The sequence below is a fragment of the Podarcis gaigeae genome (genome assembly GCF_964106915.1).
Source record: "Podarcis gaigeae genome assembly, chromosome: 3".
NCBI lineage: Eukaryota > Metazoa > Chordata > Lepidosauria > Squamata > Lacertidae > Podarcis > Podarcis gaigeae.
In genome coordinates, this window is record NC_139680.1 from 56,708,783 (window position 1) to 56,726,889 (window position 18,107).

At 41.9% G+C, this 18,107-nt stretch overlaps 2 protein-coding genes and 1 long non-coding RNA gene across 5 annotated transcripts in view; 2 read left to right on the plus strand and 1 right to left on the minus strand.

The window, feature by feature from the left end:
• Positions 1-5,884, plus strand: part of NCOA7 (nuclear receptor coactivator 7) — a 70,347-nt gene extending 64,463 nt beyond the window's left edge. For all 3 annotated transcript variants that reach the window (XM_083731111.1, XM_083731112.1, XM_083731113.1), the window contains 3 exons: positions 1,435-1,530; positions 2,536-2,609; positions 3,626-5,884. In XM_083731111.1, coding sequence (XP_083587237.1) covers positions 1,435-1,530; positions 2,536-2,609; positions 3,626-3,761 — 306 coding nt within the window. In that variant the 3' untranslated portion in view covers positions 3,762-5,884. The remainder of the gene's footprint in view (positions 1-1,434; positions 1,531-2,535; positions 2,610-3,625) is intronic.
• Positions 5,885-6,775: 891 nt separating this feature from the next.
• Positions 6,776-13,513, plus strand: HINT3 (histidine triad nucleotide binding protein 3). The gene is made up of 5 exons (XM_083731535.1): positions 6,776-7,639; positions 9,199-9,316; positions 10,755-10,824; positions 11,067-11,193; positions 11,818-13,513. The coding sequence occupies exons 1-5, from the start codon at positions 7,445-7,447 to the stop codon at positions 11,863-11,865; spliced, it is 558 nt and encodes a 185-aa protein (XP_083587661.1). The 5' UTR covers positions 6,776-7,444; the 3' UTR covers positions 11,866-13,513.
• Positions 13,514-13,876: 363 nt separating this feature from the next.
• Positions 13,877-18,075, minus strand: LOC310841033. The gene is made up of 2 exons (XR_014562275.1): positions 17,935-18,075; positions 13,877-14,913 (listed from the first exon to the last, which is right to left on the minus strand). It is a non-coding gene; the product is annotated as an uncharacterized lncRNA (long non-coding RNA).
• Between the last annotated feature and the right edge of the window lie 32 nt (positions 18,076-18,107).

Below are 18,107 nucleotides of genomic sequence, written 5' to 3' on the forward strand. Positions count from 1 at the left end.
ATGACCCAGAAGCTGTACGCTGGCTCCCTCGGCCAATAAAATGAAATGAGCGCCGCAACCCCAGAGTCGGTCACGACTGGACCTAATGGTCAGGGGTCCCTTTACCTTTACTTACGACTGATTATACTTCTATATCTCCTGCCTGAGTGTAGACGATGAAAGAGGTGCTGGCCAGGGTGTGAATCGTCCCTGAGAATTTTTCTCGCTCTCCTAAGGCATGGATCCCTTGTGATGTCACCTAGTGGGCTCAGGGGACTGCCCATGATATCATGGGCTGTGTTCACCCCCCTCTGTAAAGACTTTCTGTCCGTGGCTGTCAAGCCAACGTACCACCCTGTGATACAATATGAGAGGACACTTTCTATTGTGAACCAGTAGAAGGAGGTCATCAATTGTTGTTTAACATTGTTCTTTCGCAAAACCCTAAGGAAATTGAGTCTCTGTTGGGCCTTCCTAACCACCTGATTTATATTGTTTTTCCAAGTGAGGTCTTCACTAAGGTAAACTCCCAGGAATTTAAAGGAAGAGTCTCTCTCCACACAACCCCCCTGATATACAACGGGGCTAGTTCCCCTCTCTTCCTCTGAAAGTCCAACACCATCTCCTTTGTCTTGCTAATATTTAGGTGCAAGTTATTCTCTAGACACCATGTAGATACTTTTTGAACCTCCCCTCTGTACGCGGATTCATCTCCACCTGCAATTAGACCATTATGGTAGTATCATCTGCAAACTTAATAACTGCAGTAGCTGGATCAGATGAGATACAGTCATATGTATAGAGCGAGTACAGGTAGGGACTCAGCACACATCCCTGTGGGGTGCCAGTGCTGAGCTTCAGGGAGGGAGATGTATCAGGCCCAATCCTCACTGTTTGTGTCCGATCCCTCAGAAAGTCTTTAATCCAGTCACAGATGGTAGAAGAAAGGTCTAGTTCCATCAGCTTTTTGATAAGAATGTCTGGAAGGATGGTATTAAAAGCCGATCTGTGTATTGAAAACTTACACTAAGATAGATGTGAGAGGACTGATAGAACCTCTCTGTGCCTTTTATTGGGGCTATTTCTATGTGTGCATGCTGCAGATGTTTGAGCTTTCAGCTCCTGATAATTCAGCAGAATGAAGGCATCTATGTCTCCTTATCCATTTCTGAACTGCAGTCATATTTATTTACGAATATTTATAAACCAGCAACTCATTACAAACCATTGTGCATGCAATGAAATCATTGAAACATATTATACATTTTTTAAAATCATAAAGTACAGAATAAATGACCAACGCTTAAGGGATATGAAAATTTTCATCTATGTTTGCTTTTCATAGATTGGTTAAGTAAGTAAAAACAACAGTAACCTTGTTTGAAATGTTTTTGAATGTTTATGCCTTTAAACGTGGAAGTATCTTCCAATGTAATCGTAATTTTGTTTTGGCAGGTTTTTGGGGCTTATGCAACGCATCCTTTCCACTTCAGTGATCACTATTATGGCACTGGAGAAACTTTCCTATACACATTTGATCCTCTTTTCAAGGTAAGGTGCGCTGAGGAAAGTCCTAACACTTTACTTACACCATATGCTTGTTTATGTGAAATGATGCTGAGACTTCTACAAAAGCTCGAAGGTGCATTTCTGAATACATTATTAAGCACACCAATGAAAGGGCTTAAATATACTGATGCTGTTGTATTGGCACAGCTGAACAAGCTTCAGCTTTGTTGGTGTCTGGATGTGAGCGGATCCTGTGTAAGTCTGGGCTTCTTGAAGGAAGACCCGCATAAAATAAAGAGGAAAGGTTGCATTTTCTGACAGAGGCCACATTTTTTAAACATGGCTGTTCAGGTGGAAATTGTACAAATCTTCTGTGAGTTGCAGGGAATGTAAAAGAGGACATACAAGACTGTAGGAGCTACAGTAACTTGTCAATACTGTGAATAGCTGACTTAATTTTTGCAATAGGAAAACAGAAAAATGAGGAAGGCGAAAGCAGCCACATTGTAACATTGCAAAATTTTCTGCTTTTAATAAGATTCACACCTAGGAGCATGAATTGACACACAAATAGAGAGGATCAAAAACAACTCAAGAAAAAAGAAGACTATATCAGAATCACCATAGGGAATGTTTAATGCTTCTTGTTAAAACAAGCTTGGGACAACTTTTTTTTTTTTACTTAAGATCAGGGCTTTTTTTCCAGCCAGAGCTCACCGGAACTTAGTTCTGGCACCTCTCAGGGGGGCCATTGTAAGGGAAAGTTGAATGCTTCTCAAGGAATGAAAATGTTTCTAGCTAAAAAGTCTTGAGCAGTGTTGTTTTTCTAGAAGAAGAGGTGCCAGAACTCACTATGAACGCTTCCCTTGTTCTCTTATTCTGAGCAGGAGCAGGCCCTTATTCCATCAAAGGCAAAGATGGTGAATTTTTGACACAAACCATGTAACTCTCTTGCACTTCTCCCCCCTAACCATTGCTTACTGTCATTCTGCCACAGCTGCAACCAACTGTGTTGAATAACTATGATATTATACTCTTCTCGCTTAGGTCTTTAAGTGGAGTGGAGAAAACACCTACTTTATCAACGGAGATGTAACTTCCTTAGAACTTGGTGGTGGAGAGTAAGTTGAATAAGTTTCTTTATTAATCATATTGTTGAAAACCCTCTATGGGCAACCTCTTCCTTTGGGCTTAATCTCTTCAACCATCAGAACTTGATGTGAACAAAAGCTCTGAATGCGTGCATGGCTCTTCCGCACATAGCTGCACTGACTTGTGGGCATAAGAATATAGGAGGCTGCCTTATGCATAGTTAAGACACTTTGTTCTGGTTCAGTATTGTTCTGGTTCAGTATTGTCTGGTTCAGTATTGTCTGCACAGATTGGCAGCAGCTCTCCAGGGTTTCAGGTGGGTCTCTCCCAGCTTCACCAAGAGGTGCCGGGGGTTGAACCCAGAACTTTCTGCATTCAAAGTAGGTGCTCTGTCACTGAATTGCAGCCTTTAATTGCTTATTTCAGTTAAATAATCCAGGACAGTAAATAAAGGAACCACATGAGTTTTTGCCCCAGTCCATTGAGGTCAGGAGAACCATGCACACAACATGTGCAGAAACCTATATCCAGGTTCCATATATAGTCATGCTTCAGGTTGCGAACGCTGCTGGTTGTGTGTTTTTGGGGTTACGGACCGCACCGAACCTGGTAGTACCGGAACGGGTTACTTCCGGGTTTTGGCGCATGTGCAGAAGCACTAAATCTCACTTTACGCATGCGGAGAAGCACCGAATTGTCACAGACGTGGCGCTGCGGGTTGTGAACACTGTGGGTTGTGAACGTGCTTCCTGCATGGATCACGTTCGCAACCTGAGATATGACTGTATCTGGAAAAAGGCCATGTTGACATGTTCCTTTTTTAAACAGCAACAATCCTCTCCTGTCTACTTTGGGGCAAAAACCAACAGACAGGATTCAACCAAAGGTTTTTAAGTCTTGTTGACTTCATGGGAAGAAGGCTAAGCAAATGTTTAACCCTCTAGCTGAAAGAAACAGAAAGTTAAATTGGGCAATTGTGTCACCATTTTTAATAAATCAAAACGGAATAAATCAAAGTTTTCAGCTAGTTTTCTTCTCCTTGCAGTGGCAGATTTGGTTTATGGCTAGATGCTGATTTATATCATGGTCGGAGCAATTGTTGCAGCACATTCAATAATGATATCTTATCCAAAAAAGAAGACTTTGTCATACAAGATGTGGAAGTATGGACATTTGAGTGATGTACATGCTGCCTTAAAAAGTTTACTGAGCACTCAGTGGATGTTGAATATTGGAATGTAGACTGCCTCACAATAGAACATGCTTCTCCTGCCCGTGAAATCTGGTCACAGCCTGGCTGCACAAGAAGATTTTAGGTCAAAAAGTGGAAAGACTTGATTGCATTTTAAAAAATGACCTCATTTATGTCGTATTTCTGCCCTGCCGGTGATCTTACAGCATGGATGCAAGATGTTTATGGAAGGCATTTGCGATATACAAGTTTGTTTAAAGCAGTCTCATTATTTTTTGTAACTGTGAAAGAATACTGGTGGAAAAACATAGACCTGTATAGTACATTCCATGTGTATTTTTATTCTGCTTACATGAAAACCAAAAAGAAGTAAAAGTTGGGTTAGCAAATTCTACTGCGTATAGTGATGGTTTCCATGAGAAAGGGGGTTAGTCTTTCAAATCAGTATACAGCACTTAAAGGGAGCATTTTTAAAGGAATGTATTTATTGTTTGTATAGTACATTTTTATGAAATGTAGTAGGCATGTCTTTTCTTTTAATATTTTAATTTCAAAATTTGTTAGGAAGATTTATTGACTGAAGTAAATGTCTTAAGCGGTGGTGATGAATCATTTCATTCCTTAGGTATTTTTTTATACTTTGCTGGTTTTTTTAATTTTTGTAAAAGACTTCGTTGTTGCTTTGTTCTTATTATTTTAGGAATCTTGTTTTTGGGCAGAACACATTACTTTGGATTGTTGGAAAGCGGTGCATTCTCAGTTTCCATTATCAAACACAGCTGTCTGGTTGCGTGCTGGAGACAGATCCTCTTTTTAAGAGGCTTAACAATAAAGAAATGCCTTTTGAAACAGTGGCATTGTTATGGGGCAAAAAACAGATTCTTAAACTGTGCCCTATAAATTATTTGAAATTCTTTGTTAGAGAAAACTGTGTCATGCCAGACTAGCTTTGCCCTTCTTCTTTTTTCTTGTAAAATGTTCTCTTTCTTGAATAAGAGTTGAACCCTGTGGTTGCATTCTGCTTTTTAAGCAGTCACTTTTCTTTCTGCTTATTTTTTTTTAATGGCGTAATGAAGCAGTACTTGAGAGCACTGGGTCCAAATTCAGTAAGAAAGACTAAGTGCTGCCAGTTAATTGAAACTAGAAACCATTTTTGGTTATTTGCCACTTCTAAAAAATATTTTGTTAGGAAGAGGAAGATATGAAAAGACAGTGCTATTCCTTCCTGAAATGCTGACATTCTCCTAACTTTTGGGAGCCCTTGATAAGCCTTTTAAAAAAAGCAAATAAAGTCAACATGAGAGAAGGGTATTCTTTAAAAAAACAAACTGTACTTCCTATGCTCATGCAAAAAGCCCTTTGGGATGCCTTCACAAGGCCACCTGTGTCAACCTAGGCTGCATCCTTACATATTAACCAGGTCTTCCCCTCCTCATGATGGCATTGCTTCCAAATGACTTGGAAATAACTGGGACCATCCATCTTGTGCTATATGACCTGGTCAACCAGATCCAGATTACAAAGAGTAATTTCCTTCACATATATATTGCTTCTGTGTAGGAAACTCTGTACACAAGTGACATGGGGCAGACACACACATGTCTGCTTTGGAGTGCATAGTGCTGCACACTAACAGTTTGGGCTTGTTGCAGATAGAAAACATCACATGTGGTAGGCATATAATTCTCTACACAGGAGCAATAGCCTTCGTGTACAAAACCGCTTTAGGGCATTTTGTTAACACCTGCAGCCTACACTTTTCACTCTTCTTACCATCGGTTCTACTCTGACAGATTTTCACCATTACATATTAGCATAATATTTGGAGACATTCCAGGGAACCTTGAAAGACAGCTTTAACAAGGATGAGACACTTGCAGGTTGTAAGCGAAAGGTTTTTTTTTTAAAAAAAATAATGGACGTATCTCACTACTGTTATACACAGTTCATTTCATTATATTGTACTTGTCAGAACATATCTAAAGTTTGTGTTCTATATTCGAAACAGTGTTGTCCTCTCAAGATTCTGTGACCCTTCAGAAAACTATGGATATTTAATATATGTAATGCAGTGCTATCACAACATTTTCAATAAAGGAATTTATGCATTCATATGTTTGACGTGAAATTTCTCTCCCCACCCCAGACTTAATAGTCAAAGGTGACAGAGCTGGGAGCACTAAAGGCTAGCTTGCCATATTTGATACTTCAGAGGGATAATTATTGACGTTTCCACTCAAACTTCTAAATGTTGGATTTCCCCAGAAATTGCCTTTATCAAACTGCTAGTGACACAGTGGGCATTTGCTACATCTGGAACAAGAAGGCACTAGTTCTGGGATTTGGCGATGTGTAATAGTAGGCAAGAGAGTAGCTGGTACAAATGACAAAGGGATTACACATTCCTCACGCTGAACTCTGAACCACTTTGAAACTCTCTTCGGAAAAACATTGTAGCTTGGATGCTGTGTGTCCAAGTGGCAGTGCTCCATATCACATCCAACCCATCTGCATATATGATTATTTTCACCCTGTCTCCTGTGTGTCTGCCCTACTCACTAGTGAAGATGCTTAATGAATCAAAAGCCATTGGAAATGAAGGAATCCACACATAGGATTTGTATTCAACATCTTGCAAGGTAAGCAGCCCTTGCACATTGTGCAGTGCAGTCCTACGACCCATTTATTCAGAAACGAATTCAACTGAGTTTAATGGGATTTATTTCCATGTAGGCAGGCGAACTAAGGGACACGGGTGGCACTGTGGGTTAAACCACAGAGCCTAGGGCTTGCCGATCAGAAGGTCGGCGGTTAAATCCCCGCCACGGGATGTTCGAAAGCACATCAAAGTGCAAGTAGATAAATAGGTACTCCTCCTGCGGGAAGGTAAACAGCGTTTCCGTGCGCTGCTCTGGTTTGCCAGAAGCGGCTTAGTCATGCTGGCCACATGATCCGGAAGCTGTACGCTGGCTCCCTTGGCCAATAAAGCGAGATGATTTAATTTTGGTGAAGAAGAAAGAGAACGGGATAGAAATGCAACAGTAAACAAAGAGAGCTTGCCTTTTGTTCGTTCCCTTTTTGCTCATTTGCCTAATCCATGGCAATGTTACCTGCTCATTCTGTTGGGCAGGCACAGGGTTTCGCCCCTCTCGCATCCAGTCCCTAGACATGTTACTTTCCCCTTTACAGTACTGCAGGATTATGGCCCTTCCTCTCTGTGCACTAGGCAAAAACTCTGGTCCACTACACCTGACTACCTCTTGCTTAGACTACTGAAACATTCCGTTCTCTGGTCTCCCGTTGCTTCCCGTCTAGCCAATCTGCTGATGCCCAAATCATCCCCCTCTCTAGTTGCTCTGATCATGCGGCACCACTCCTTCCACTGCTGCACCTGGTTTCTTGCGCACTCCTTGATCAAGCGCAAACCCCTTGCCCTCGCCTTCCAAGCCCGCCCCGGTGATCATCTTTGCGTCGCGGCGGCGTCCCGGAGCCCGGGGCGGGGCCAAGGCGAGCGGACCGCCCGCCGCGCCGCAGCCTGCGCTCCGCCTACGCGCACCCGGGGTCGGCAAAGGGCGGAGTCCCCGGAACGCCTGTGCCGCTGGGCCGGCCCGTCTCCCGAGGACCGCTCCGCCCCGTTTCCCCGGCCAAAGGCCGCCTGAGAGAAGGATCCCGATGGCCGGCGAGGAAGGAGGCAGCTCGGGCTCGTCTCCGGCGGCGGAGCCCAGTCCCGGCGGCGGAGAGGCTGGCGCGGCTGGCGGAGAGGGCGCTGGAGGCGGCGGCGGCAGCGGCGCTGCCTACGACGGCAAGTGCGTTTTCTGCCGGATCACGCACGGAGAGGAGGCGGGCACGGAGCTGCTGCCTTGCGAGGTGAGGCGCAGCGAGCAGAAGGGCGTCGGGCGGGTGCTTCCCATCCTCACGTCCAAAGGCTGCAGCCAAGCCACGAAGTAGAGCTCAGGCTCGGGCTGGAGGCGCATTCAGTACTAGGGATGGGCGAATGGACTCCAACTCCCATCAGCCCCTGCCAGCGTGGCCAGTAGCCAGGGACGATGGGAGTTGTAGTCCGGCAACAGCTGCAAGGCCGCTTGCTCGCCCCCGCCCTCCCTTCAAATTCTAGCCCCGCTCAGCCCGTTTCCCACGGTGGGCAACCAACCCCCTCTTTTCCCTTGCAGGGCATGGAAGCGAGGAGCCCCCACTCGCTCCTTACCCTCCTCTTCCTTGGCAACTGCCACTGGAGCTGGAGGTTCCATTGAGGTTTTATGGCTAATAGACTTTGATAGACTTAGGTGAGAAACCTTTAAAGCCGGTGTCCATCACCAGGTCTTGTGTGCTTACTCTTTGATATAAAATAAAATAAGTTATGAATTTGAAGCTTTTAAGGTTGCACCATTTCTGGTGCTGTTTGTTCTATGGGTTTTAGGCTGTTCCTCGTTTTATATTGTGCTAGGTTTTATGGCTGCATGATTTCTCTTGGGAAACTGCCCAGGAAGCCTTTTCTACAAAAGCTTATTAATACACAAATAAATAAACTGGGATAGTGAAAAGAAGCATGGCCACTGGTTTTCAGCCCCAGCCCACATTCAGTAGTGGATTTATTCTTAATGTTCTCACACCACTTCTCATCATAAATACCAGGATCAGTAACCTTAAAATAACATAATTATTGTTTATATAATGACATCAATAGAATATATGTGCTTCTTAAGCAAAAAGAGCGTTCTAACCCCCAATGTGCTAGATAGAAATTTGGGGGTGAAAACATGATTCATTGATCTCAGTCCTTTAAGTGCTAACACACTTCTGCTTCTCTCCCATTATCTCATCCTTTCACCCTTTGCTTTTCACACATCATCCTAATGGTGTTTCCCTCATACATACATCTCCTGTTGCAGCTATATGCTAGTCAGGTCCCCCCCCCCCAACTTTTCTCCCTGCCTACTTAACCAGGGTTAATGGATAGTGGCATTTTATGGAAAGAAAAATAAATGAGTGGGATTGGCTGATACTGCTGGAACATGGCTCTGATGGGACTAAAAAGATAGCCTTCAAAATGTTGTTAGGTGTTGCTGCATGGTTTACAAATATTGGCCTACAAAGTGGTCTAACAAATGAGGGCTGCAGTGTTACTTAAGTTATATCCATCAGTCTGTATGAGAACTCATTAACATTACATAGGTGTCGGAAATTGGGGACTGGGACAAATGTTCTTTGTATGCTTAAGGGGATGATACATCTGAATTCTACTGTTATCTCATAGTTCAGACTGATCATCTGAAAGGCTGAAGCCACTTGCACAATTAATATTGTTGGTTGGTACTAGCTTGCTAGCTTTACTTACTGACATGCATGGCTATTTCAGATTGGGTACCTGCAAAACTGTTTCTTACACGACCTGCTATTATCAAGCTTTTCTTCTCTTTATTTTTTAGCATGAAGACTTGGTGTGCTTCAGAGATATCAGGCCTGGAGCGCCACATCATTATTTAGTGGTGCCAAAAAACCATATAGGAAATTGCAAGACTCTAAAGAGTGAGCATATACCATTAGGTAAGTCTGGACCGAGCACTCAGAATACTGGAACTGAAAGTAAATGAATAAAACATAACAACAACAGTGCGTTATTGTTGAATGCAATTAGCTGCAGAACAAGGGTCTATATAATTAGCAGTTAGAAGGGATCTCAACAACTGGAGCCCTTGGAGCCCATCTGTACTGCAAGTAATAATAATAATAATATATTATTTATACCCTGCCCATCTGGCTGGGTTTCCCAGCACACACATATACCCGCCCCACCCTGTTGCTTACCAAGAGGTAGAAGGCGGTAGCTGTGGCAACTTGCTAGCAATCACTTTGGGGGATTGACAAGGAGACATGTCTGCCATCTTCCATCCCATTTTCAAAGTGTCTCTTCCATGAAACTACTTCTAGGGTGGCCACCGACAAAGCATTGGACTGGATCCTGTCAGATATGGGTCTGAACCAGAGTTTCTGTCATAGATTCTCTGGGTAGCCTTGACCCACCCACGTGCCATTTCAACTCTATATATTTGATGTCCCACTCCCTGATGACTCCTGACTGATACCCTGTACCACCCACCCACACCCATTGCTGTGGAGATTTCACAGGACACAGACCACCCACATTTAAGTCTTGCAGGGTATAAAATGACCATGTGTGGTTTTTAATGGAAGCTGAGATCTTTTTTGGATGCTAAGTTCTGTCTGAATGCTTACTCAACTTGCATGGTTTGGCACTGGGGATCCAGCATATTTGCAGCTCCGCTTGGATTGAACTTAATCTGGGAGCCGTTACTCTTCCTTACCTGCCAGCAGCATACGGCTATGTGGAGCCGAAGTCTTCTGTTTTCCCCCCATCAATATGTTCTTACAGTTTTCTTGGTATAAGCAAATCCTAGGCATAGTATATTAGAACTAGTCAGAAAGGATGCCTGAAGACTGGCTGTCCATCACACTTGCTGTGTGTTGCATAGCACCAGTAGTGAACCAAGTGGTATACAAAACACAGAAAATTACCGTCCTTAAACCTGCATTGGGCAAATTTGTGAACAGTCTTCATTGTCAGTCAGGTTAGACCTGGGTAGAAAAGCAAGAAAAGGTGAAGGTTGAGAAGGGAAAGAGGAGCTGCTTCAACTTGCATAACCTGTTGTGGGTATTTTCACCATGTGGTTATCTGCCCTTTACAGATCCCTTGTGGTTCAGGTTGCTTTGGCCTATGTTTTTGTAAGTTACATTATCACTAAGAATAAATGTTAAAATTTGTACATAATAATATGTATGCTTCTTTATAGTTAAAAAGAGAGGCCCATTATTAAGTTAGCCAGGCTTACTTTGGAATAAATTCTATTGAAATCAACAGAGTTTGCATTAGTTTCAGTTTAGGACTAAGCTGGTAAGACTATAATGCATCAGAAATCTAATGAGCTTTGAATCTGATTTTATTCTTTTCTCCCCGATCTGACAGTGGAAAGAATGATGGCAGTTGGAGAGACTGTCCTTCAGCGGAATAAATTTAATGACTTGAATGATATAAGGTATGTTTCTAGAAAGGGAAGTATATGGTAATGTTCATTATAATAGAGTTGCATAATACATAAGGAAAGTGCATGCAATTTGGTTATGTTGTATGAAATAATAGCTGGAGGTCTTAGAATTTTGCATTAGTGCAATGCACAGACCTGCTTACTGTTTTAAGTCCTTAAGAGCTTTCACATACTTCACTCAAAAAAACACTAAGTAGTTGATAACTGATTCTTTTTCTCCTCCGTTTCTCAAGGATGGGTTTTCACTGGCCTCCGTTCTGCTCAATAGCCCATTTACATCTTCATGTCCTGGCTCCAGCTAGTCAGTTGGGATTCTTGTCCCGAATGGTTTACAGAATCAATTCCTATTGGTTTATAACAGTAAGTATTTCAGTTAGTTTGGTGATCCCCATTTCCCTTCCGCTGCAAAGAAAGAACCGGACACCACCAGTGTAAAACTTTGAGGCTCCCTTTTCTACTTCTTGTGCCAGTGAATTAAGATGTTACCATTTTGCAGTCAAAAGGCATTGAGGTGCTGCCATTATTCCATTTCCAAGGCACTGTGCCTGACCCCCAACTACTCCTTTTGAAAAAGTTGCACTGTTTCTCCTCTTTTTGCAACTCTCAGCCTTACTGTTTACTGTCTGATATTGAATTAAGTCAGTTTGAAATAGTCCTGTCAACTTCTTAATAACTGTTAATGATGTCTAGTTTTTAACTAACTTCATTTAAAGTGTTAGAAGCCATCTTTCATATTTTCTTCATTATAACAGAAGACACCACAGGAAAATGGTCTTGCATGGACCCTTTGCATGCTTCATGCCCCCCCCCCTTCTAAAATGGCCTTCCTGAAAGTTGTCACCACCGATGCTTTTGCGTCTAGGCTGGCAATGAGGGAATGGTACTATTGCTCAGTGGTTTCTGTTACTTATCTCCCCAGTTTCAAGGGGGCAGCAAGTAATCTCTGGGAAATATTAACATGCAACATAAACATCTCTTTAACAGGCTGAGCAACTCTTGGAACGGCTGAAGGCTGAAAGTGCTACTATCTGAAAAAACACTTGTTCCAGATCACACATCTCTGTGAACTGTGACCACTGATTATAGGGTTGGATGTAATTGTTAATATGCCAGGTGTGTGAAAAATGGCACTTGAATCTGCTGCTATACAATGGTTGAACTCATCGTTAAAGAATGTTGTACAATACATGTCTCAGGCAAATACCTGAAAAAACTGAGCACTTTCGAGAACATCCATATCTACCAATCGGAAAGTAAAAATACCTATACTCTGAAAGAAAATACTGATCTTGTAAAAAAAGATATAATTAAAGTTTAATATATGCCTCTGGGTTTGACTGTTCTTTGTCTAAACAATGCAAGAGGTTTGTGCCTATACAACACATTAGTGACATTTTTGGCATTGCAATGCTAGTGATAGCTATGATGTCTTGGTGCTAAATCACTCATCGCACACATGTACATGACTGTATGCACAGCAAGAGCTCTTAACAAGCCATTGTGACCAGAGTATGTCTTCCATCTGTACTTACAATGTGAGACATCACACCATTAGTATGTTGGTCTAGGATAAGATTGTTTGAATGTGTACCACTGTAAACAATTGTAACCAGTTAAATGCATGTAATTAAGAATAGGTAGAAGGTGAATTGCAGTGCAAGTTTACATAGAGCAATGGTTTCTTTTTACTTTTTTACTAGTGAAAGGTATCCGATGTATGAAGTATAAGAGGCTTATGCTGAAACTAAACTTGTAACTATAGCTTTGGATATTTGGGAAATCTTAAGCATGTTGGGAGGCATTGCCTACTGTGGGAAACTACCACTATGCAGACAGACTTTGGAATGATTATTTATTAGTATTTATACAATAGTTAAGTACCCAGAACATCTTACAACAAAGAGTTTGTTAGTATGTGAATTCATGAATGTCGCCTGGTTCTGTTTTCTTTAAAATCAAACATAAAACACTAAACCCATTCTTAAGGGTAGATTATCCAGATCTTTTTATCAAATTTTAGAGGGATATACATTATTCACAGATGTCCCATTTTGACTACCTAAAGCCTTCATCCAAGTGCTCATCAGTAGAGGCATCAGAGTTGCTTATATAGCATACTGCTTGTCCACCTTACATGGCCACAACATTAGCGAAGTAGTCTCTTCCAACAAAAATTATCTTGTTCTTAGTCTACCTCCACAGCCTTAATGTCAAGATTGCAGATGCTTTTAAGACTTGGCATGAAATGGCTTCTAGAGCACATTTCAAATCTAATTGAATTTCTTACTGAAAAATTAACTTGAACAAGCGCTTGCTGAAATTGTGCATTCTGCATTACTAAAGCAACATCCAATTATTTAGCACAGTTTTACATCGTTGTGTTCAAAGTATGCCAAAATACAATAACCCTTTATGTTCCTTTATGGCTTTAGCATTTTAATCCTCGTCTTTGTTGGCGTGTATTCGTTTTGATACTTGAGTCTGGATTCTAACTACTGTTGGTTAAGATAATCAACAAATGTCTTCCTTTAGTTGAGTAGTAGTTGTATTTATACCATGTTGAAATGTGTTATATATGAAAAGCAGTTGTGATTGTGAGTTTATGTACCATTGGAAACATAACAGCAACCTTAATACTGTTTGAAAAAGAAGCTAATAAAAATCAACGTGTAGAGATGAACCTCTTGAAGGTTATTGTATCTGAATTTGAGAATATTGTTTGTGAACTGGTACCTTTATATTTCAACATCTCGGGAACTCTATGTATGATAAGCCTGCCATCTAGTCAAACAACGTAATGTTAGTTATAATCTGAAAACATTTTGCCAAATTCATTTGAATGTTTATACACTATTTCCAAAAATCAAACTTTTAAGAATTAGCTTTTCTGCATGAATTTGAAACTAGCTACTCTTAAAATAGTTACTATCTACTTTTCCAAAGTTTGTAATGTTAAAAACATCCATTTTGGAGTGGAAAATGTTGCTAATTGCAAAGTAAGAAATACTTTTAGAATATCAGTGGTGGTACAACAACACTTACCTCAAGAAAATGCTACATATTTTTAATGTGTTCACATCACTTCCATTTTTTAGCATCTACATTTCCAGTGCCATGACTCATGTGAAATACATCCACTTTGCAGCCAAACAGATTTCCAGTTCATGTACACTCAAGAGTTATCACTCTGCTGTCTTATAATAAGCCCTTATCACTTACAATGTATAGGCAATGACGATGGAGGGGAAAAACATGACAGGTACCGTAAGCCCGCAACTTGCACAGGGATCGCACCTAAAGCCAAAATCGTGTATGTTCAAAATACTGGATTCACTGGTGGGTGGAATTGCTGAAGACATTTCTCCCATAACCCTACCTCCTTTCCATTTTCTTTTTTAATTTTCACACATGTAAAAGTGAATGGACACAAGTAAAATATGCATAACTTCTACTTCATTTTTGTTTCCACCAGAGAGCATTTTCATCATCACATCCTGGCCAGCCGACATTGTTGATTAAGGCTTTTAAAGGAGTTGCCAAATGCAATCATGCAATCGTGCTTATCCAACCATCTCATTCAAGTAAAGTGATAACTACATCATCATCTTTTCCTTGCCAAAGCATTTCGCCTTCAAAATCGACGAGGCCGTGCTTCCTTGCCCTCAGTAGGACACCTACTACTTTGTTGGATATAGTTACATATCTGTCAAAGAGCTGTTTAAATGTTATTCGTACTTGTCCATCTTGCCCTCTCTCTCCAACATTACTTATGACCAAGCATAATTCTTCCACTTCCTTGCCTATGTGTGTGTGAGCATCCTTTCCTCTTTGTTCTGTTTTGGAGCCTTCGGGGGGCCTCCCATAGGTGGGATCTCCTCTCTCAGTACGCCGAGTTACTGGCTTGTTGCTGCTGAAGGGGTTCCGTCTCTGATAATCAGCATGAACCTCTGACCAGCTCTGCCAGCCTCTTGTCAGTTCTCCCACAGAGCTAAGATCAGTTCTTACAGCTTTGGTACTCTGCATTTTGCTTCCATGTATTGAGGCTGCGACATAACAAAAAGCAGAGCTCTGAAATTGCAGCTGTGGAGAACAAAAAACACACACATTTCCAAAAAACACACACATTTATTTTAGCCAATTCGTATACAGTAGTACCTTGGTTTAAGAACAGCTTGGATTAAGAATGTTGCAAACCTGGAAGTAGGTGTTTTGGTTTCTGAACTTTGCCTTAGGAGCAGAACGTGTTCCACTTCCTGTTGACTCCATTTGTAAATTGAGTCCCTGCTGCTATGGGAAAGCACACCTTGGTTTAAGAACGCTTGGGTTTAAGAACGGACTTCCATAACGGATTACGTTTGTAAACCAAGGTACCACTGTACTGTATCAATATTTTTGGTCGTATATAAAAGCATCAATTAATATTGGTAGTAAAACAGCACATATATATTCAAAGGAGTAGGCATGACAGTTAAGATGGCGGCGCGCAGAGACGCTGCGGCTCAGTGCCATGACTTGGAGCGCAAATACTACTGCTCTGGTGAAGAAGGCCCAGCAGAGAATTTATTTCCTCAGACTTTTAAAGAAGAACAATCTGAGTGAGAGACTGCTGGTGTCCTTCTACCGAGGCTCCATAGAGAGCATTCTCACATACTGTATTTGTGCCTGGTTCTCCAGCTGTACAGCTAGGAAGAGGAAGGTGCTCCAGAAGGTCATAACCACAGCCCAAAGGATTATTGGTCATCCCCTCCCATCTTTGGAAGAACTGTACGGTTCCCGCTGTCTTAGGAAAGCAAACAATATCCTGCAGGATGCATCTCACCCGGGACACAGTCTGTTTGTACTACTGCCTTCTGGCAGGAGATACAGAAACATCAAGTCAAGGACAAATAGACTGAAAAATAGTTTCTATCCAAGAGCTGTGGCCTTCTTAAATGCAGTAACTCGATAGTGTGACCTGGGAGTTTGATGGGTGTGGGTGTGGGTGTGGCTGGAATGTGGTTTGTTTGGTTGTTGTTGTTGTGTTGCTTTTGTTGTTTTTAAGGGATGGCATCCAATTTCGTTGCACTTGTGCAATGTTGCACTTGTGTAATGACAATAAAGAATCTATCTATCTATCTATCTATCTATCTGTCTATCTATCTATCTATCTATCTATGTTAGTCTGAAACAACAAAAAACAAGCCTTAGAGCATCTTAAAGAGTAGTTTTTACACATTAAGTCTAAGGTACCACAAGACATCTGCTTGTCATAAATAGTGCTCTAAAGGTAAAGATAAAGGGACCCCTGACCATTAGGTCCAGTCGTGGCCGACTCTGAGGTTGCGGCACTCATCTCACTTTATTGGCCAAGAGAGCCAGTGTACAGCTTCCGAGTCATGTGGCCAGCATGACTAAGCCTCTTCTGGCGAACCAGCGCAGCGCAAGGAAACACCGTTTACCTTCCCGCTGGAGCGGTACCTGTTTATCTACTTGCACTTTGAGGTGCTTTCAAACTGCTAGGTGGGCAGGAGCAGGGACCGAGCAACGGGAGCTTACCCCGTCGTGGGGAGTCGAACCGCCAACCTTCTGATCGGCAATTCCTAGGCTCTGTGGTTTAACTCACAGCACCACCCATGTCACTTAATAGTGCTCTACTTGCCTTCTATTTGTAATAGCAATTCAGATCATACCCAGCCTGTTGCACCTGTTTTCACTGTATAGTTGCTTGACCTGAAAGATAAAACAGTAGGCCAACCCTGTACTATCCTTTAGACAAGTTTGGTTACTTAAGACATAATTCTATGCATGCTTATACTGAAATTCACCTAGTTCAATAGAGCTTGGGTCCAGTGGGGTAGGATATGGTGGGTGCCATTCCACTTTTCAGACAGACCTATAACCAGCCCACATTTAAGGTGGGCATAACTCAGTTTGGCCTAACCATCCCACTTCTGCTTTTCTCCTCACTCCCAAGTTTATATACACATAGGTTATAGGCTCAATACATGTCATTTGGAAGCAGGTCCCTTTATAGTCAATGGTGTTACCAGTGTGCACAGGATTGCACCAACTTTCTTACGTGCTAGATATATTCAAGTGAAAGAATTATGAGCATTTGCTCAAGGTAACACCAAAGGTACTGATTGCTTGGTCTGGATCAATGTGCCCTTGGAAAAGCTAACATTATATTTAAATATATGTTTATCTTATAGAGTTCTTCTTTTATGTGAGTGAAATTTGAATTGCTACCTCTGCAGCATGCCAATAATTACGATGCATGGCCTTGTCGACCTCTTTGTAGCACCTTCCTTGATAGAAGTCACAGTTAACCAGAGTACAGTCACCTTATTAACTGTCACAAAGGGGTGGTGATTCCTTCTACAGCTGTACATTTTTTAAGATGGAAAGTACATACAAGATTCTATTTGAGGTTTCTGTAGGTTTTTAACTACAGAAAATATTCCATTTGATATAAGATAGCACCAGGTACTGTATATAAAAACAATTTCCGTAAAGGCTTGTGGGTGCAGTCTTCAATACTTTAATAGGTAGAAAATGGAAACAGTCCACCGTCAGCTTAACTATTCGTGTTTCTATAACAGTAGTAAAAAGCTTCCAGCACTCCTGCAGTGCAAATTCATTGTACATGAACAGCAGCAAACAATTTCTAATGGGTGCAAGTCCTCAGATTTCTAGAAAATTAGCATGTAGCTAAATGCATGTTCACCAGGTAACTAGTTTATGATAAGCCTGTGTAAAACAGCAGGCGCTCACTTTGTAAGCTGGATTCTTAGCTTTCGCCTTGATCCACACGTATTGAGTGTGCGCCACTGACAGCGGCTGTATTAAGTTTTCAGGCTTTGCAGCCGCTTGCCTATTTGTGCCTCCAAACCATCTGCCTCAGCAGCATATTTATCATAAGAAGTCGCACTGATTTCTATGGGCCGATTCCTAGATGCGAACTAAATGCACGTTGCTTGGAATCGCATTTCGAAGCGCTGTGTGCAGCTGATGACAAGGATGCACGTCGAGTAGCGGAATGCTACACATTCTCTTCCACTCCGAAGTGGAAAAAAACAAACGAGTGTTATAGAAAGGAATGTTTATTGCAAACATCCTCACCTTAATCCCGTGGCGCAGGCTGCGGTCGCTTTTTTTACCACGTGTATATAATTGACGGGATCTCCTTAAGGACAAGAAAGGAAGGAGACACTTCCTGGGGGGGTCTAAGCGCTGCAGCCCCCTGTCCCGGGCTTCCTCCTCCCGCCCGCCATTCCTTCCCCGGCTTCCCTTCT